This window comes from Rattus norvegicus, chromosome 8 (assembly GCF_021556685.1).
Source record: "Rattus norvegicus strain SHRSP/BbbUtx chromosome 8, alternate assembly SHRSP_T2T, whole genome shotgun sequence".
NCBI lineage: Eukaryota > Metazoa > Chordata > Mammalia > Rodentia > Muridae > Rattus > Rattus norvegicus.
In genome coordinates, this window is record NC_141541.1 from 78,707,734 (window position 1) to 78,725,465 (window position 17,732).

The 17,732-nt window shown below is 44.3% G+C and overlaps 1 protein-coding gene across 2 annotated transcripts in view; it reads left to right on the top strand.

The window, feature by feature from the left end:
• Myo1e (myosin IE) overlaps positions 1 to 17,732 on the top strand; it is a 193,415-nt gene that overhangs the window by 86,617 nt on the left and 89,066 nt on the right. Inside the window, 2 exon segments of one of the 2 annotated variants that reach the window (NM_173101.2) lie at positions 4,618 to 4,707; positions 9,008 to 9,102. In NM_173101.2, coding sequence (NP_775124.1) covers positions 4,618 to 4,707; positions 9,008 to 9,102 — 185 coding nt within the window. 2 annotated transcript variants of the gene reach the window in all.

Consider the following 17,732-nt stretch of genomic DNA (forward strand, 5'->3'; position numbering starts at 1 on the left):
CTACCAAATCTTTGAAGGATAAAAGACCCCACTAAGACATATTCCATTTTATTTATTTATATTTTAAGGTTTATTTATTTTGTATATGAGTACATTGTAGCTGTCTTCAGACACACCAGAAGAGGGCATCAGATCCCATTACAGATGGTTGTGAGCCACCATGTGGTTGCTGGGATTTGAACTCAGGACCTCTGGAAGAGCAGTCGGTGCTCTTAACCTCTGAGCCATCTCTCCAGCCCCTATTTATTTATATTTTAATTTATGTGTCTGGGTGTTTTCTGCATGTGTGAACCCACATGTATGCTTGGTGCCTGAGGAGGGGCTTGGATCCCAGGAAATGGAGTTACAGACAGTTGTGAGCTGCACTGTGGATATTGGGAATTGAACTCAGGCCCTCTGGAAGAGCAGCCAGTGCTATTAACCGCTGAGCCATCTCTCCAGTCTCCTAACATGGATTTTAGAGTAGACGAAGCCTCCTGGTTCTAAGTCAGAAGAGGCTGCAGAGCCTTCCCGCCCCTCTGCGCGAATCCTTCCTTATTTAAGGCTAATAGGTAAACGGAACAGGGAGACTCGGTTATATGTCAATCTTGGCCAAGCATATGCCAAATATTACTCTAGGAATACCTGCATTCTAAACGTTTTTATTGCCTCCTTGATGTCTAAATTTAATGAGGTCGTCTGTATTCTTATTTGCTTCTCTGACAAGCCAGCCAACAATGGCAATGGCTGTACTTGCTGGTTACAGACAGACCACACTCAGTGCTTTCTCACCCAATAAAGTCTCTAGCTCAGGCTGACCCCCAACTCCCTTTGTAGCTGAGGCTAGCCTTGAACTTCTGATTCTGTCTCTGCCTCCTGAGTTCTAAAGTCTCAGGCATGTACCCTGTACCTGGTTTATGTTGGTGCTGGGGGCAGAACCCAGGATTTACTGTTGCTAGGGGAACTCCGCCAGCCAAACTGTATTCCTCATCTCTTGTTTCTTTTTGATCAAGGGTGTGGAGTCTGGAGCCAGCCTGCCTGGATGGGGAAGCTGATCTGCCCCTTCCTAGCCTGTCTTTGAGCAGATCTTAACTTTTCTTTCCTTAGTGAGAGCTTGCCTAACTAGACTCATGGGATTGCTGTGCACGTACCACATAATGTGTCTGTGTTCATTCAGTTCTGTCACCAATTATGAAGTGTTGGTGACAGAATCGTAGACATCTTTCATCTCTTAAATAATTAGGTAATTAAAAAAAAACCTCATCAACTCCTTTTCTTTACTATTAAGTCGTCTTTATTTTCCAACTTGGAAGGTCTTTCTGGTCAGTAACAAATGAGGTCAAATGGCAATCGAGTCATTCTGCACTGAGTGTGTGTGTGTGTGTGTGTGTGTGTGTGTGTGTGTGTGTGTGTGTGTTAAAATTATATGACATAGCCATACCCATTTATGTTGTCTATATATTTTTAATTTCGCATCTCATTGAAGGTCACAATTGTCACCTGCATTATGATTTCAGAGATATCAATGTGTGATGACACGTGTCTTGAGTGTGAGTTGATGGGATGGCAGCTGGGTGCTGATTGCCATTCATTATTCCATGAATTTCCATAGCAGGGTTGTTAATTAAGGAGGTCTTGGTTTATCTCCATTAACCACAGTTAAGCACAGTTTAGAAGTATGTCATTCTGTACAGTCTTGAAAATGGTCCAGTGGGTGGGCTTTCAGCTTTGAGTGAGTGAATTTATTAAGTAAATAGCAAGTAAGAGTAAAATAATGAAGGGAGATGGATGGACAGACAAATTGGCAGATGGAAAATAGATGATAGCTAGCTAGCTAGCTAGCTAGCTAGCTAGCTAGCTAGATAGATAGATAGATAGATAGATAGATAGATAGATATACATCATCAATAGATGATAGATAGATAGATAGATAGATAGATAGATAGATAGATAGATAGATAGATAGACAGACAGACATCATCAAGTACTCAGAACATCCAGCAGAAATCAGTTGGGGAAGCCCCATTAAAGTAATCGGCTGCAGTTTTTGTTTGAGACTCCCAGGCAGGGCGGACATCTCCTGGCTGAAGCATCCAAGTAAAAGAACAAATAGAAACAGACAGCGATAGTATCACTGAATCAGGGGCGCACGACATGCACGGAAAAACATAACAGGAACGTGAGGTAGACAGCTGGAGTTCCCAATTGAGCTTCCTCCCCATACCTAAAGTATCTGGGGTCTCTTCCCCATGAAAGACACTTTTACATATCAATAGTGACCTCTGTTGGAAGTAATTTCTCTGCTGGCTATCCTCAATGGCACAGTGTGTTTACTCCTGGGCTCTCTGGCTGTTCTCCTCTCCCTTGTCACGCTTTATATCACCAACCCACCCTTGGACACGGGGTCCTAGAGGACACTTGACATAAACATGCTTGTGTCAGAAGTCAGGGTAGGGGATCCAGAGAAGCTTCTGGGCTCAAATAACACATGACAACCTACAGGGCTTGGGGATCCAAGCCATCCGAGCTAGCTCCCTGTTATATATCCCAATTATAGAAATGGCTCCCTGGGAAGAAATCTCACAGTTTTATATCTTTTTCTATTTAAAACTATGTATTGGTAAGTACATTTAGTTTTAATTATCTCTTTGTAAAAATGAAGATATTTTTAATTCAGTGATTAAGTTGAACAATTTCAAGTGGATCCCAGTAGTTGGGAAAATATAGCAGGAAAATCTCATGAATCCAAAAGATAGAGGAGACCGGCCTGAAAAAACGGCAGGAGACAGTACCTCAAAAACAAGGAAAACAACAGAAATCCAACAGTGGGGGTAGAGGAGGGAGTGTGGCTTTTTAAAAATTATTTTCTTTCCTCCATGGAAACAAGATGTTTAATTTGTTTTCTTGGTTCACGGATAGATTCCCAACATCTAAAAGTGCCTGGCACATTGTAAACAGCCAACTAGAAAATAGCTGAACCAAAAAGGGATCGGGCGATCTAATAACATTTCCCTTACTTGGATGCATTAAGATGTGTAGAACTGGGTTGGGGACCTAGTCCAGTGAGCAAGACCTGAGTTCAAATCCCCTAGCATCTGTGAGAAAAGCTGGCAGAGTCTGTGCAAGCCGTCACTTTACATCAGCCGTGTAGGCCAGAGGTAGAAGGACTGCTGGGGTTAGCTGTCTGCCAGTCTAGCTCCAGCAGCAGTTAGAGATGCTGTCTCAAGGGAATAGGCAGAGGGTGATAGAGGAAGACACCCAGACACCTGGCTTCCTCACATGTACAGGCCACAGGGACACACACCCTCACACAAATGTGTGTATGTGCTATGCACATACATCATACACCTTCCAGACCGGTGCACATACACACGCACACAATTTTCTATAATTGAAAACAATTTCAAACACACGTATGCAAAGCGAGACTTTTAGGGAAGCTGAGGGGAGGGCTCACTAGGCAAAAGTGTTGGCAAAGTTTGATGACCTGAGTTTGATTCCTGGAACCCACATAAAAAACAGAGCAGACAGGCAGGGATGGCACACACCTTTAATCCCAGCACTCGGGAGACAGAGGCAGGAGGATCTCTGTGAGTTCAAGGCCACAGAGCTAATTCCAGGACAGCCAGAGCTACATAAAGGAACCATGTCTTGAAAGAAAACAAAAATCAAGCAAACCTCAGCTGGATGCAGATATGAAAGACAGCATAGCAGAAACCACAAGTGAGACCCACGGGAGAGGGAGAACCAGCTCCAGAGAGCTGTCCTCTGGCCTCTACGCCAGTGCTGGACCCATCCCACTCCACAGAAAATAATTTAAAAAAATTTTTTTTAGTTATACAGAAAAACTTTAAATCCAGCAATACTTCCTCTTAAAGAAGCCTTCCTGGATCCCCAAATAATACTTTTTTTCTCTAAACCTCACCTATATGGGGTCATTTTTTTTCTCCTCAGAATGTGAATGGGTAAAAATAAATGAGATGAGGAGACTTTGAAAATAGAACCCTTGGTAAAATGTTGGTTCTTCTCCTTTCTCCTAAGCTTCAAAGTCCCTCTGTCTGATATTTCTTTGTTTGTTTGCTTGTTTATTGGTTTTTCGAGACAGGGTTTCTCTGTGTAGCCCTGGCTGTCCTAGAACTCACTCTGTAGACCAGGCTGGCCTCAAATTCAGAGATCCTGCTTCTGCTGGGATTAAAGGCTCGAGCCAGCACTGGCCAGTCTTCCTCTGTTTGTTCAATGGAGAAGCAAACATGCGTCATCCACCCCAGCGGTACAAATTCCCAGGAAACCAGCACATCTCCTATCAGGAGGATGCTAATTGCCATGCAAGGTTGTGCCCTGCACGGTTGGTTCTACTCTCTGTCTATCTGGTCTTTGCTCTCTCTGTTGCTAGTCTAAAAGGAATGTGCTTTAGTTTATAATGATTCTTTTCGCAGCACCTTGATAATGAGCCTCATTACTGTTCCTGGAGAGGAGTGAGACCTGAGCTAATTGAATAACAGCCTTTTCCTTTGTGGTGTTTACAAAGTGTGTATGCTCACTTCCCCGCCCAGCTCACTGCAGCCTCTGTCCCATCTGCTTACTGACTTTGAAAAACATGTTTCTATCAAGATGGACCTTAACCAGGTTGAAATTCAGACATATATAGGGTCTGTCTTAATCTCTGTCAACCCTTTCAAGCAAATGCCATATTTTGGAGAAAAAGAGATTGAAATGTACCAAGGAGCGGTAAGTTAAGTCCTCAGTAAGTTCCTATAGTGTTTAGGGGTTTTATCATTTATAAATAGTTTCTCTTGAAGTTAGCAATGCATTTGTATTTTCTTATCAATTATTTATTGTGGAAGGTCAAGTAAGTGACATTGTTTTTCTTTTAACAATGATACGGATCATAAGCATGTAGCCCAAAGACTATCTGATGCATGGGTTCATTTACATATAGAATTAGTTAAGTGGGCTGTTGAACCCAGGTTTTGGGGTAGTCTTCTGCTTCAAAGTTGTAATTGGTAAACAGAATCCCGGTGGGAGCTATGGATGCATAGAAGCATGAAGGCCTGAGGCCATGTCCCTGAACCCTGGTCAGAAGGCAGTACATAGCAGTGCACACTTGTAATCTCAGCACTGAGAAGGTGCAGACTGGAGGGCCCCCGGGGCCGGCTGGCCAGGCTGGCCTGCTGATGAGCTCCAGGCCAGTGAGAGACCCCGTCTCAAAAGAGTTGAACTCCATTCCTGAGGGTAACCCCCAAAGTTGTCCCCTGTCCTTCACATGGAAATAGGCATAAACATACATATTTGCATTCACACATGCATATTCGTGTGCAAACACATATGCACACACACTTAAAAAGACAATCACAGGTAAAACTAAATAAGATGCTGGGAGCTTTGAGAATTAGACCCCTCCGTAAGCCTTGGCCATGGCTTGAAAATGAACCTCTCGTTACTTGATTTACTAATATGAGTGATCTCTGTTCCATCCCACTCCACAGTCATTTTATCTGTGGATTAAAAATCCAGCAATCCTTTCTCAGGTGTCTTATTCCGAACCATCACACTCCCTGGCCCTAGACCTCTTCATCTTCTTCCTTCCCTTCCTCACAGCAGAAGCACAGGGCCTTTATTAATCCCAGCCCCTGAAAGCCAAACAAAAGCTCACACAAATCCATCAGTTGAAGTGGAAGGCAACTTACCCACAGCAAGTGCACTCCCCATTGTTGCCAGATGAATGCTGCTGGTAGCCGGAGCCCAAGGAGGCTGCCACGGGAGAGGTCTTTGATAATGCTGCTTTTATCGGGAGCCAGCACAAGGGCCCACTGTCAGCACAGTTCCGGGCCCTGTCCTGGTACCCAAGTCCACGATCCTGGGGCAGCTGGCATACTGGACTGACAATCTCAGTAACAGTAAGGCTCCACCACGAAGGGCTGAGACACACGCGGGCACACACACACACACACACACACACACACACACACACACACCTGTCTGTGTTTTTAGTTCTCTGAAGAGCCACTGTGTGCCAACACTCTATATGTTGTTTTATCTTTTCAAGATAAAACCATTTTTTTAAAATGCCATTAAAAAAAAGTCTTCATTTTCAGCTGGACAGTGGTGGCACACACTTTTAATCCCAGCACTCGGGAGGCAGAGGCATGTGGATCTCAAGTGTGTTTGAGACTAGCCTGGTCTACAGTGTTAGTTCCAGGACAGCTAGGGCTGTATAGGAGAGTGCACTGTAGCTGTCTTCAGACACACCAGAGGAGGGCATCGGATCTCACTATAGATGGTTGTGAGCCACCATGTGGTTGCTGCGAATTGAGCTCAGGACCTCTGGAAGAGCAGTCAGTGCTCTTAACCTCTGAGCCATCTCTCCAGACCCAAAATCTTTATTTTCATTGCTCATGGTATACAATTGGTTTTTACTGAGTATTACATACTGTGTGTGCTTGCAATAATAGGGTCCATATGAATTCTGTATCATATTATCCCTTTACCGAGGAAGAAACTGTCGTCCAGGGAGCAGTACCAGAATCTACTGAGCTAGGAGTTAAGCTTGGCTCTTAATGACTTGGTGGGGAGGGGGGATCTTGATTGAGAGAGAGGGGACTCAAAGGGGATGGCTACTCAATAATTCCTAGACATCTAGCTCAGAGGCTTGGTGAAAGGGTTGATGGGAAACCTGGCTGAATGTACAGGACTCCTGAGCTGGATCTGAAGTTCTGTTGCCTATTATGTACAGAGTTCTAATTCCACCCTAACCCTGAATATACCAGGCACGAGACTCATGAGACCCTGTCTGGGGGATAGAAAGTATAAGTGACCCTCAAGGGCCAAGGGTACGGCTTTCATTAAGCAGTTTTGGAGCCTTAGTAGGGAAAGGCATGTGTCCTAGTTAGGGCTACAATTGCTATGATAAACATCATGACCAAAAGTAAGTTGGAGAGGAAAAGGCTTACTTGGTTCACACTTCCACAGTGTAGTCCATCACTGGAGGAAGTCAGGACAGGAACTCAAGCAGGGCTGGAACCTGGAGGCAGGAGCAGATGCCCAGGCCATAGAGGGGTGCTGCTTGCTGGCTTGCTCCCCATGGCTTGCTGAGTATGCTCTCTTATAGAACCCAGGAACCACCAGCCAATGGATGACCCCACTCACGATGAGCTGGGCCCTCCCCAATCAATCAGTCATAAGGAAAATGCTCTGCAGACTTGCCCATGACTCAGTCTCATGGAGGCAGTCTCTCAGTTGGAGTTCCTTCCTCTCGGATGACTCTAGTCCATGTCAAGCTGACACGGAACTGGCCAGCACAGTTTGTCTCCCCATTTCTCTCCACCACTCAGCATTCTCGTCGCTCCACTTGCTTCTAACCTCCACCTCCCTTTCTTCCTTACAATGTTCTACTTGCCCATTATCAAAGAGGCATTAAACATAGCCTGGCCCAGGGATCCCTGTAGAAGAAAGCCATCTAAGACCATGCCCTGAGGTCCCAGCAGGCTTGCCCCTGTCACCATGAAGGCATTCATTCCCTGTCAGTTCTGCATTCCCTCCCACTCTTGCTAGATAGTTCCCTATGGGCAGGGGACTAACCACAGTGGGGGATACTGGGTCTAGGACTCCTGAGTACTTTGCTTATATGCAGTGTCTCACTTTCTGCTGAATTCCCTTTCACCATTGAGGTCTGATCTTTACAGACCTCAGCAGTAACTCGCAGTTTCTAAGCCTTTGTTTCAGTCCATCCCAATGTAAGACAGTTCAAAAGTGATGTAAGTAAGTTATTTCTTATGCTTTTTTGTGTGGTTTTATCTTTTAAAATTACAATCCTGCCCATCTTTTCACTCACCCTGTGGGATGCACAGAGACAGGGCAGTGTGTCACCCGGTACTCAGTTTAACAGCCTCCAAATCCAGCAAAGCCTTATTTCCTCCACTCCCGCACCACATGAGGCATTTTTATTTGTGTACAATGGTGTGCATGTGGATGGCAGAGAGCCACTTCTCTCCGTGTGAGTCCCAAGGATCAAACTCTAGTCAACCAGTTGAGTGGCAGGTGGCAAGTGCCTTTACTCAACGAGCTACTTCACCAGCCTGGGTGCCTAACGGCTGAATAAATGGGCCAGAGTCAGCTGACAGAGTGATTCTCTTAGACATGGGCCATGATTTGATCAATGGACTTTTTTTTAATATGTATGAACGTCTGCCTGTGTGTATGTCTGGGCACCACCCTTGCGCATACAGTACCTGAAGAGGCCAAAGGAGGGCACCAGATACCCTGGGAGTGGAGTTACAGATGGTTATGAGCCACTATGTGGGTGCTGGGAATTGAACCTGGGTCCTACAGAAGAGAATTCTGTGTTTTTAACTACTGAGCCATTGAGCGAGCCATAGAGTGTCCCTAATTTTAAATATGTAAGTGGTTAAAGACCCTTTCCCCCCAATCCAGGAGACTTTCTTTGTAGTTCGTCAGTTCCAGCCCTCCCCTTTTAGAAAAGAAACAAACCAGCCAAACCAGTTTTATCTCTGAGAGGAACCACCACGCCTCTTGCCCTCTTCTTGTAGAAAACTTAAACATTTTCCTCCTCTCCTATAGATATAACCCTCAGTCCCCAGTGAGAGCTGAGGATGGAGACTTGCCTTTTCCAGAAGAATAATCCTGTGGGCATTTAGAGTTCTGATCAAAGTGAGACCCAGGGTCCTAGCAGGCCCTTTTCAGACAAGTAGCAGAAAGCCTGTCAGTTGCCAAATGTCTCCAGAATTTGAAAGCAGGATGTCCGTGCAGAGGCATGCCTGGGTGGAAGGGTGGTGCACCCGGGCCGTGTCTGAAGGCTGACTCACAGACAGGCCTGCAGAGAAGTCCCTCCAACCTCCACCTTCGCTTCTCCAGGGTGTATCAGGACACAACCAAGAACGTTTTTATTAATCATTAAATCATGAAACCTTTGCCTGTAAATGCTCTCTCTATATATACACTGGCACACATCATCGGTCATTCCACACAAAGAAACTCACTGTGGTTTTGGTTTCTGTTTTTGCTTTTCTAGGCCCAGTATGAGAACCCACCTCATATCTATGCCCTTGCAGACAGTATGTACAGAAACATGATCATCGACAGAGAGAACCAGTGTGTCATCATCAGGTAGGAGAAGAACCCAGGTCAGCAAGCCTCCTGCGCCAGCTGTCAGAGCAGTCCTGATATTTGAGGCCACTCAGCATGTCTGAGGAACCAGCAGGCACTGCTTGGTTTACTTTATAATTGCCCCTTGTTTAATGTCAGAGCATAAACACTTTCGGGGGAGGAGCCCATCAGGCCCCACCCTTCCTTGAGTCAGTTAATGGTTGTTGGGGGAGGGGAGGCATTTTCTTCAATGGCGTAGCCTCTGATAAGTTGCCCATGTTCCTGCAAATCTACAATAGTAGTGGAACTCACCCAATCACTGAAAATATAGAAATGAATAAATAAATGACATGAAACTAGAAGGGGAGCTAATTGGGGACAGGAGTGACGTCAGAAGGGAGAGGATGTGCTGGCTACTTTGTATCCATTTGACAGACTTCATGGGGGTTCTAGAGATGGAATGCAGACCCTTCATGCTTGTACCTTACTGACTGAGCTCTCTTCCCTGCTCAAGATAATTCTTATCACACCTTAAAAAGAAATTCTTTCTGGTTTGGGAACCTGTGCTTAGCTTGTCCAAGACTCAAGGTTTGGATCCCAGAATTGCTGCACAAATAAAAAAGAAGCCTTGTATTGTCTGATCTGCTCCATATCCTAATGCTGGAACTGAGTTACACATTCTTTGTTGCAGCTGGTTTGTTAGCATTTAGAATCCAAACAAAGCCCACATATCGCTCCTGGTTGCTGTGTCTCTCAAGTCTCCTAGTCACTAAGTGATCTCCTTCCTTCTCTGTTTTTCTTGGCATTCATTTATTAAAGAGGAGGGTTGTAGGCCCTTCCAGGCGCTGGCTGACTGTGTCCTGTGATGATGCCGACACCTCCCACCATGCTTTCTATTTCCTGTCGTCATAGTTACTTGTCTCCTTGCTGTACAAAGTACCTGACAATAGCGATTTATGGGTTGACGTTTGGAAGGTCATTTACAACCGTAAGCATCATAGTCGCATGTCGATTTTTATCTTAAGGTTTATTTTGGCTCAGTTTTAGGGTACAGTAAGGACATGAGGTGGCTGGTCACATTACATCTGCACTAGGGCACGAGGGAGATGGATGCTGGTATTCAGCTAGCGTTCTCTTTTCTGGTCAGTCCAAGACCCCACCCAGTCCATGGGACGGAAAACCCCCATTCAGGGTGCATCTTCCTGCCTTAATTAATCCAATCTAGAAACTTCTTCACGAGCATGGCCAGAGTGTTTCCTAGGTGATTCTAGGTCCTGCCAAGTTGACAGTTGATGTATAAATTGATAGTTTGTCTCAAAGCATGGCTGGATGCAAAATCTTTTTTTTAACAAAAACATGTTATGCAATGACCATCTTCCTGTTGGCCTCTCTCTGTGTGAAGTTCAGAGTGTCGCGCAAGCCGTCCATTCTCACTTCTCATCCTCACGACCATTCCTTAAAGTCATTTCCTCGTTGTTATTTCTTTTACATGGGAATGTTGGACATTTTATTTATTTCATCTTAAAATTTAATCTTCATGGGAAAACTGGATAAAATGCCTACTCGTTGTCGTTTCTTCTCACTTTTTCAAAGTAATGAGTTGTTGCCCTGGCAACCTCTGAAGGTAGCATGTATTTATTTTCAGTATCACCTCTAACTAGTGGATTTTAACTAGCCTACCTGTTTACATTGCAATCGTTTCTTTAGTGTCAGATAATCTCCCTTCTGCCAGGGAGGGTTCCTTGTCCAGGCCTCCGTGTCCTTGACACATCTCAAGTCCTCTTGGGTCATTTTCTTGTTGCAAACGGTCCAAGCTCATTTTGTTTATGTCATCCTGAGACCTGGAACTGGCCCTTTCTCCAAGGGGTCTTTGTTCAATGGATTAGGATATGCAATTTAGACACCACCGACCCGGACACCAGCTGTCAATGTTTCTATTCTCTGACGTGGACAAAGCTAAGGAATGTGAATTTAAAAAAATGAGGCATGAGTTCATTCTGTCACCTCTAGCTTGTTTTTAAGGTTATAGAGGGCTATTTGTGTTCATTTATCATTATTATTATTATTATGACTATTCTGTATGTATGAGTATTTTGTTTGAAATCTATATTTGTACACCATATGTGCAGATTGTATGTGTTTTAAGAGATCTTTGATTTGATTTTTATGTCTATAACTTGTCTCTCTGCTACTAAAAAATATTGGTCCCTAATGACATAAGTATAATTATTTGCCGTATGCTGTATGCATTATATATGTAGATATATATGTATGTAGATATATATGTATTTAAAATAATACCAACATTATTGTAACACCAACAATAATAGTGCCAATTGGTAGCAATACCGAATTCATTTTAAAATTGATTTTTGTACTTTTGGTCTGTATATCCAATATTTACAGCCAAAAATATTAGACTTTAAAGATTCACTCATTTTTATTTTTTATGGGTATGAGTATTTTACCTGCATGTATGTCTATGTGCCATCTGTATGTCTGGTCACCATGGAGGCCAGAGGATGGTATTGGATTGTGGGTACTGAGGATAGAAGCCAGGTTCTCTGCAGGAGCAGCAAGCCCTATTAACTGCTGAGCCATCTTCCCAGCCCCCAAATACTGGATTTTAAAAGCCAGCTAATTTAATATTTTTTATTCCCTTCCTGTGTCAAGACGGCCTACCATTAGAGGTCTTTACACTCTTAATTTTAATGGTTTAAGACTGTAAATGTTACACTCATCGTTGACTTATTTTGTTTCTTTGAGGAGGAGTCTCTCTGTGTGGCTTACACTGGGTCTAGCCTCCAGAGTATTCCTGCCTGGGCTCAGAAGTGCTAGGATTACAGCTGCAATGCCTGACTTAAGGTCCGGGAAATTGGTTTTCTCTTACTGCCCTCTAAAACATTTACATGGTAGCAAAGTAAAAACATTAAGCAAGATAAGAAAAGACTTTTGAGGTAAGCTCAGGTCCCTGGGAGCCTCAGCATGAAGAGAGATTGAAAGACATTTTACCTCCATGTGTTTGGAGGAAAAAGAAAGTCTTTGTATCAGTGTCTCTGGGACCATTATTCCCAACCGGGGAACTAGCAATTCTCCTTCATTCTCCAGGGTCTCTAAGTCTGTGTTCAGTCTCTCAGTGGTTGCCAACTTGTTCTTTCCTGGTGGTTTATGCAAATTGAGGGAGGGTGGCTGTATTTGTTATGAGTTCTGAATTTATTTTTATCTTGTCACAGTTCCCCTATGACCAGCTTTTATTTTCCCCCCATGACATTGACTTTCTGGTTCATTTTGCTCCTGCTGGCTGCTGGCCTTACATGTGCTGTGCATGCGGTCTCCCTGTGGGCTGACTCCAGAGCCCCACGCCATAGGTTCTTTGGACAGGGACCACACGAGTTCTCCTGGGACCATCTTCTAGATTTGTCTGACTGATTCCTCACGTTCTTGCTCTGCTTGTTCCTTCAACTGTCTGCTAGAAGTGGAAGGTTAGATATGAATGGTAGGTGAGATGCAGTTAAACCCTTTTAGGGGGATGCCTAGGGATGCTTCTGCTTGATAACAGGAAATGCTTTTGCGTGACATCAATCTGACGTCACTGGAGAGGCAGGATTGGGAACGTTCCTTTATTGCATTTAATGAGAGAATTCAGTATGAGTTTTCTGGTAGATCCTGGTGTTTTTTCTCCTTTCTTAGTCTGCTCCTCTTCTGGGTCTTTCCTGGGAAGGAAGAGATTGGGTTTGTTATTCAAGAGCTTGAGTTTGCCCCAGCTCAGGCCTCCTCCACCCTCAGATCCCCCGACATCTTGATTCCCATGCCCTGGAAACTCTGACCACTTCCAAGATCCATCTTTGAGGCCATTTAGATGAGGTACACTTTGCTTTAGGAGCTAGTAAAACAAAGAGGCAAAATTTAGGTTAAGGATCCTGTCTCCCAACAGGGTGGACTTGTCTTCTGTCTGGCTATAGTCAGTTCTCTCTGTCAGGCTCAAACATTCATGAGAACTGTTCTTGGCGCCTATGTGTACAGTTTTATTGTATTTATTGCAGAATACAAAGCTGAATGAAAGAGTCAAGATGGGGTGGATGTAAGGCTTGTGGTCATGGAACGTGTACTCTTCAAGGCATGGATGGCGTGATCCCCTCCACAGTGGGTGTGCGACAGACAGCTACCTATGGACAGTCAGCGGTATCTGCTTAAGTCTCTAAGGTCTAGAGTTTTTATCCAAGCTCCATCCCATATGCCTACAAGGCTGACCTCTGATTTCAGGATCCTCCTTGAAGGTTCGGTCCGTGTCCTTAACCTCTACTTTCTCTGAAGGTTAGAGGTTCTATTCTGTGCTGCCAAGTGTCTGTCAGAAAATCACATCAGGCAGTTGGTGCCCTCATCCCCCAGGCAGTCAAAGAGGAAGGATGTTGGCAGGGCCTTGACTTCATTCCCCAATTACAGAGGCCAAATGCCAGACCTCTCGTGAGTTTATTCTTCAGTGTGCAGGTTCCTTTGCTTGGGGACAGCTCCCAAGGGTACTCACCAGCTCCTGTAACCTCAACGACTCACCGGGCTCCTCTCTAGGCCTCAGTTAGTAAATTGATAGAGCCAGATTTCCTGACTTTGAAACTCTTTATTCTAAGTCATGCATGATTGGCTAGCAGCCAATTGACCAAGCCCCCCAGCCTGGGTCTTGATTTCCTGTAGAAAACGAAGGTGCACCTGGACCATTCTGTAATCTCTTTATCCCTGGGTTTGTGTGGAGGCCAGCACTCTGTTATCCATATATATATATATATATATATATATATATATATATATATATATATATATATATATATATATATCCTTATGATCTGTTAATACATTATAACCCCATAGCTTTTGTACAGTAGTATAAAATTGGTTATTGGGTGGTGGATCCCTCTGTAGATGATGGGCTGGGGAGCTCTCAGTTAATGTCCTGAAGGTGTCTGCACAGGGTTGTGAAGTCACAAAAGATCATTCACAAAGATGACACCCTTTATTTGTGGAAAGAAGGTGAGATCTTTAGGGATCCAGAAATTGAGTGCTGGGACGAGGGCTGAACTGAGTTAAGGTGGCAGGCATGACTTTTAACAAGCCTGAGAAGGAGCACAGGAACTGACAAAGTAGTGTGGGCTCCAGGCAACTACAGGAAGGTTCCACACAACACAGTCATGAGCAACGGAAGGCTTAGGAGTCCCCCTCAAGCCTGGTCACCAAGCAGCCCATGTCTACTCAGTTCGTACATCTTCCGTTCTCCAAAATCCATGTCTGGATTTGTGTGTTAGAACCATATCTGGGATATTTTCGGATGTCAGAGACAGTTATGCAAATCTTTTTGATCAGCTCTTTGTAGTATGCTTTAAAAAGGGAAGAGGAACCAGGAAGTTTCTAACAGCATTCCCTGTCATCTCTGTGTCACCCAGACTAGCTTTTGGCAGTGTGTCCACGTATGGTTCTGAAGTTTGCCCCCAGCCTCTGTGGAGACGTGTTAGACCTTGGAGAACATTTCTGTGGCACATTAACACCAACCATGAGTTCCTGTCCCTTTGGGCCTCATGAGCCCACGTGACCTTAACATATTTAAGAACTCAGATATCTGTTCGAGAGCATATATCACATTTGTTATAGTTTCACTTTCCAAAAATATCCCTAAGTATTTGTTTTCTGAAGCCTTAGGGTGTCTGACTTTAATGAATCCAATAACAGTTGGCCAAGTTTCCTTATGTGTGTCCTGATTTGTCTGTCCATTTGTTTGTTTGACATACGGTCTCATGCAGCCCAGCCTGGCTTTGAACCTACTATGAAGCTGAGGATGACTTTGAACTCCTGAAGCTTCTGTCTCCAGCTCCTGAACACTTAGATTATAGGCATGTTCTATCATCGTGCTTGTTTTACGTGGTGCTGGCATCAAACCCAGGGCATTCTGGGAAAGCTTTCTATTACCTGAGTTACATTCCTAGCGCCCCCATTTTAAATTTACTTGTTTTGTGGACATGTCAGCGAGGGAGGGGTGCATGCATGCACTTGGTGCACAGAAGACAACTTTCAGGAATTAGTTCTCTCTTTCCACCATATGGGTCCCGGGGATCAACTCCAGTCTTCAGGATTGGCAGCAGATGTGCGCTAACCCGACTAAGTCACATCACCAACCCTGCTTCTCTCTGCCTTTAAAAGTAATTAGTACAGCTGGGGCAGACATGCTCACACACGCCTTGAATCCCAGCCCTCCAGAGGCAGAGGAAGGCAGATCTTTGTGAATTTGAGGCTAGCCTGGTCTGCGTAGCTAGTTCCGGGTCAACGGTTGCTCTACCCCAGACCAGTCTTTCTTTGCTGTGTTGGTTTAATTGGTAAATAACTGTTGCAGCCCAGGGTGTCTTGAAAAGCTCTCTGGGATGACCTGGGAATGGACCCTTTTGTTCTGTGTCAGGTGCACAACTTAGGTAAGCCTTAGTTGCTGCATTTAAAAATCAGAGCCTGCTGGGACTGAGAAAGAAGGCTCAGCAGTTAAAGAGCCGCTCTTGCAGAGGACCCAGGTTTGATTCCTAGAACCCATATAACCGCTCACCATCTGTAATTCTAGTTCCGGAAGATCTAACAATTTCTTCTGGCCTAAAAGAGCACCAGGCATATATGTGTTGCATAAATGCAGGCAAATGCTCATATACATAAAATAAAAACAAAATTTTTTAAAGCAGGGAGTAATACGTTAGAAGAACGTAAGAAAGGTTAATGAGGAATTAAATCTCTCTAAGCTATTAAAAAATGATATGAACTATCTTTTAGTAACATCAAAGGGAATTTTATATACAGCAAGGAGCCAACTGAAGACTTAAACTTTATCTTCAGACTAAACATCAAGCTCAATGAAACCAGAAATTTCCACTTCGCCCTTCCTGTTTATTGGGCTAATCAAGGTGAGCCTTGCCACAGAGCCACTTTCTTGGCAGACTTGAAAATGCTGTATGTCTGAGAGCATTAATTCGCTGGGCACCTGGGATTGGGGGAAAGTGCTATCAACTGTTATCTTAGGCACACTTTGCTCAGAATGGAGCACGTTTTCTATGTTATCTGCTCAGGAAGGCAGCAGGGCTGTTTTAGTACTTTAACGCATAGGCCATGTTTGAGGGCTTGTTTATATTCTAGTGTGATTTCAAGGTGTGAGAGAGGCTCCCTCTCTCCTCAGTCCCAGAACTTCCCAGGTAGCCAACATGTCACATCTGACTGATGTCAGTCTCAGGACCCAAGGGCTTTCAGGAAAGGAATCGGAGCAGAATTGTTGGAGAGGACTGTCCAGAACCTTCTTTTGATGTGTTTTTTCATTCTCGGAAAGTTATCTAGGCTTCTGATCGCAGTAACGCAGGATGTTATCTGTTTGTTCCAACTGTGGGTAAGATGGTATTTCTGGCAGATTGGCTTAAGTGGGTAAATATCAGTAAAGACTCAAGAGCTGTCAAAAATGTGACCATTTGGAGCTGAGGAGGTTGACTCAGTAGATAAAGTACCTGTGGAGCAAGCAGGGACCTGAGTTTGCATCCCCAGTACCCATATAAAGAGGGGTGCATGGTCACACACATCTGTAACCCTAACAGTGGGCATGGGAAGCAGGTGGACCCCCAGAGCTCACACACACGTCCCTCCTGGTTAACGTTTCCTCTCTCAGTAAGTCATTTGGTTTTAGAATCTTTTCTTACATAGACTCATAGATTCAAAGACACCCACAAGTCCCTAAAACTCTTAATACCTTCATCTCACCGTCGTCAATACAATGCTTTGATGCCTCGGGTGGGAGTAGAGATGGCTCAGTAGTCAAGAGCACTTGCTGCTCTTCCAGAGGACCTGGCTTCAGTTCCCAGGAACCACATCAAGTATCTCACAATTACCTGCCCCCTGTACACAAGTGGTATACACATACACGAATAGATTAAAAATAAAAAAAAAACATTTTTTAATCTACATTAAGGGGAAAAAAGATTCCCCAGGAGGCCCCAAGCTCATCTCATGCTAAAGACCTAGCATTTCTCATCACTTCAGCAAGAGGGGCCTCAGCCCGGTATGATCGGGGACAAAACATGTGTGCAGTTACCACTTCACCGTATCCTCCCTAAAACAGACACAAAGGCATTCATCCAGTGAGCCGCAGGGAAGCGGCAGCTATGGAGGAACAGTACGGAGAGTGACTGAGGGCGACAAGAAGCCAGAAATGCTTTCATACTTCCTAGTCCCCTTGAATCCAATTATTAGCACAGCATTATAAATGGCTGAAGTGTCAATTCTACAGCTAACATGCAAGTGTTGTATTGTTTGCATCGGTATTTCCTGTGATGCCCGTCCTGACTTTGATTTTGAATTGCCAGGCTGACAATTCAAACAAACTGGGGTACTAGTTAAGAATTCCCGATCTAGAAACAGCTCTTGGAGGTTAGAATCCTGAGGGTCCGAGAAGAATCTGGAAAACATGATAATTATTTAAATACTCTGAGGGTTCTGCTGGGTTGTCAGGGTGAGTTAAGGATCACTGATGAGTTTTCTTTACTTCTCCTTTTTTTCTTTTTTAAGATTTATTTATTTATTTTATGTATGTGAGCACACTGTAGCTGCCTTCAGACTCACCAGAAGAGGGCATCGGATCCCATGACAGATGG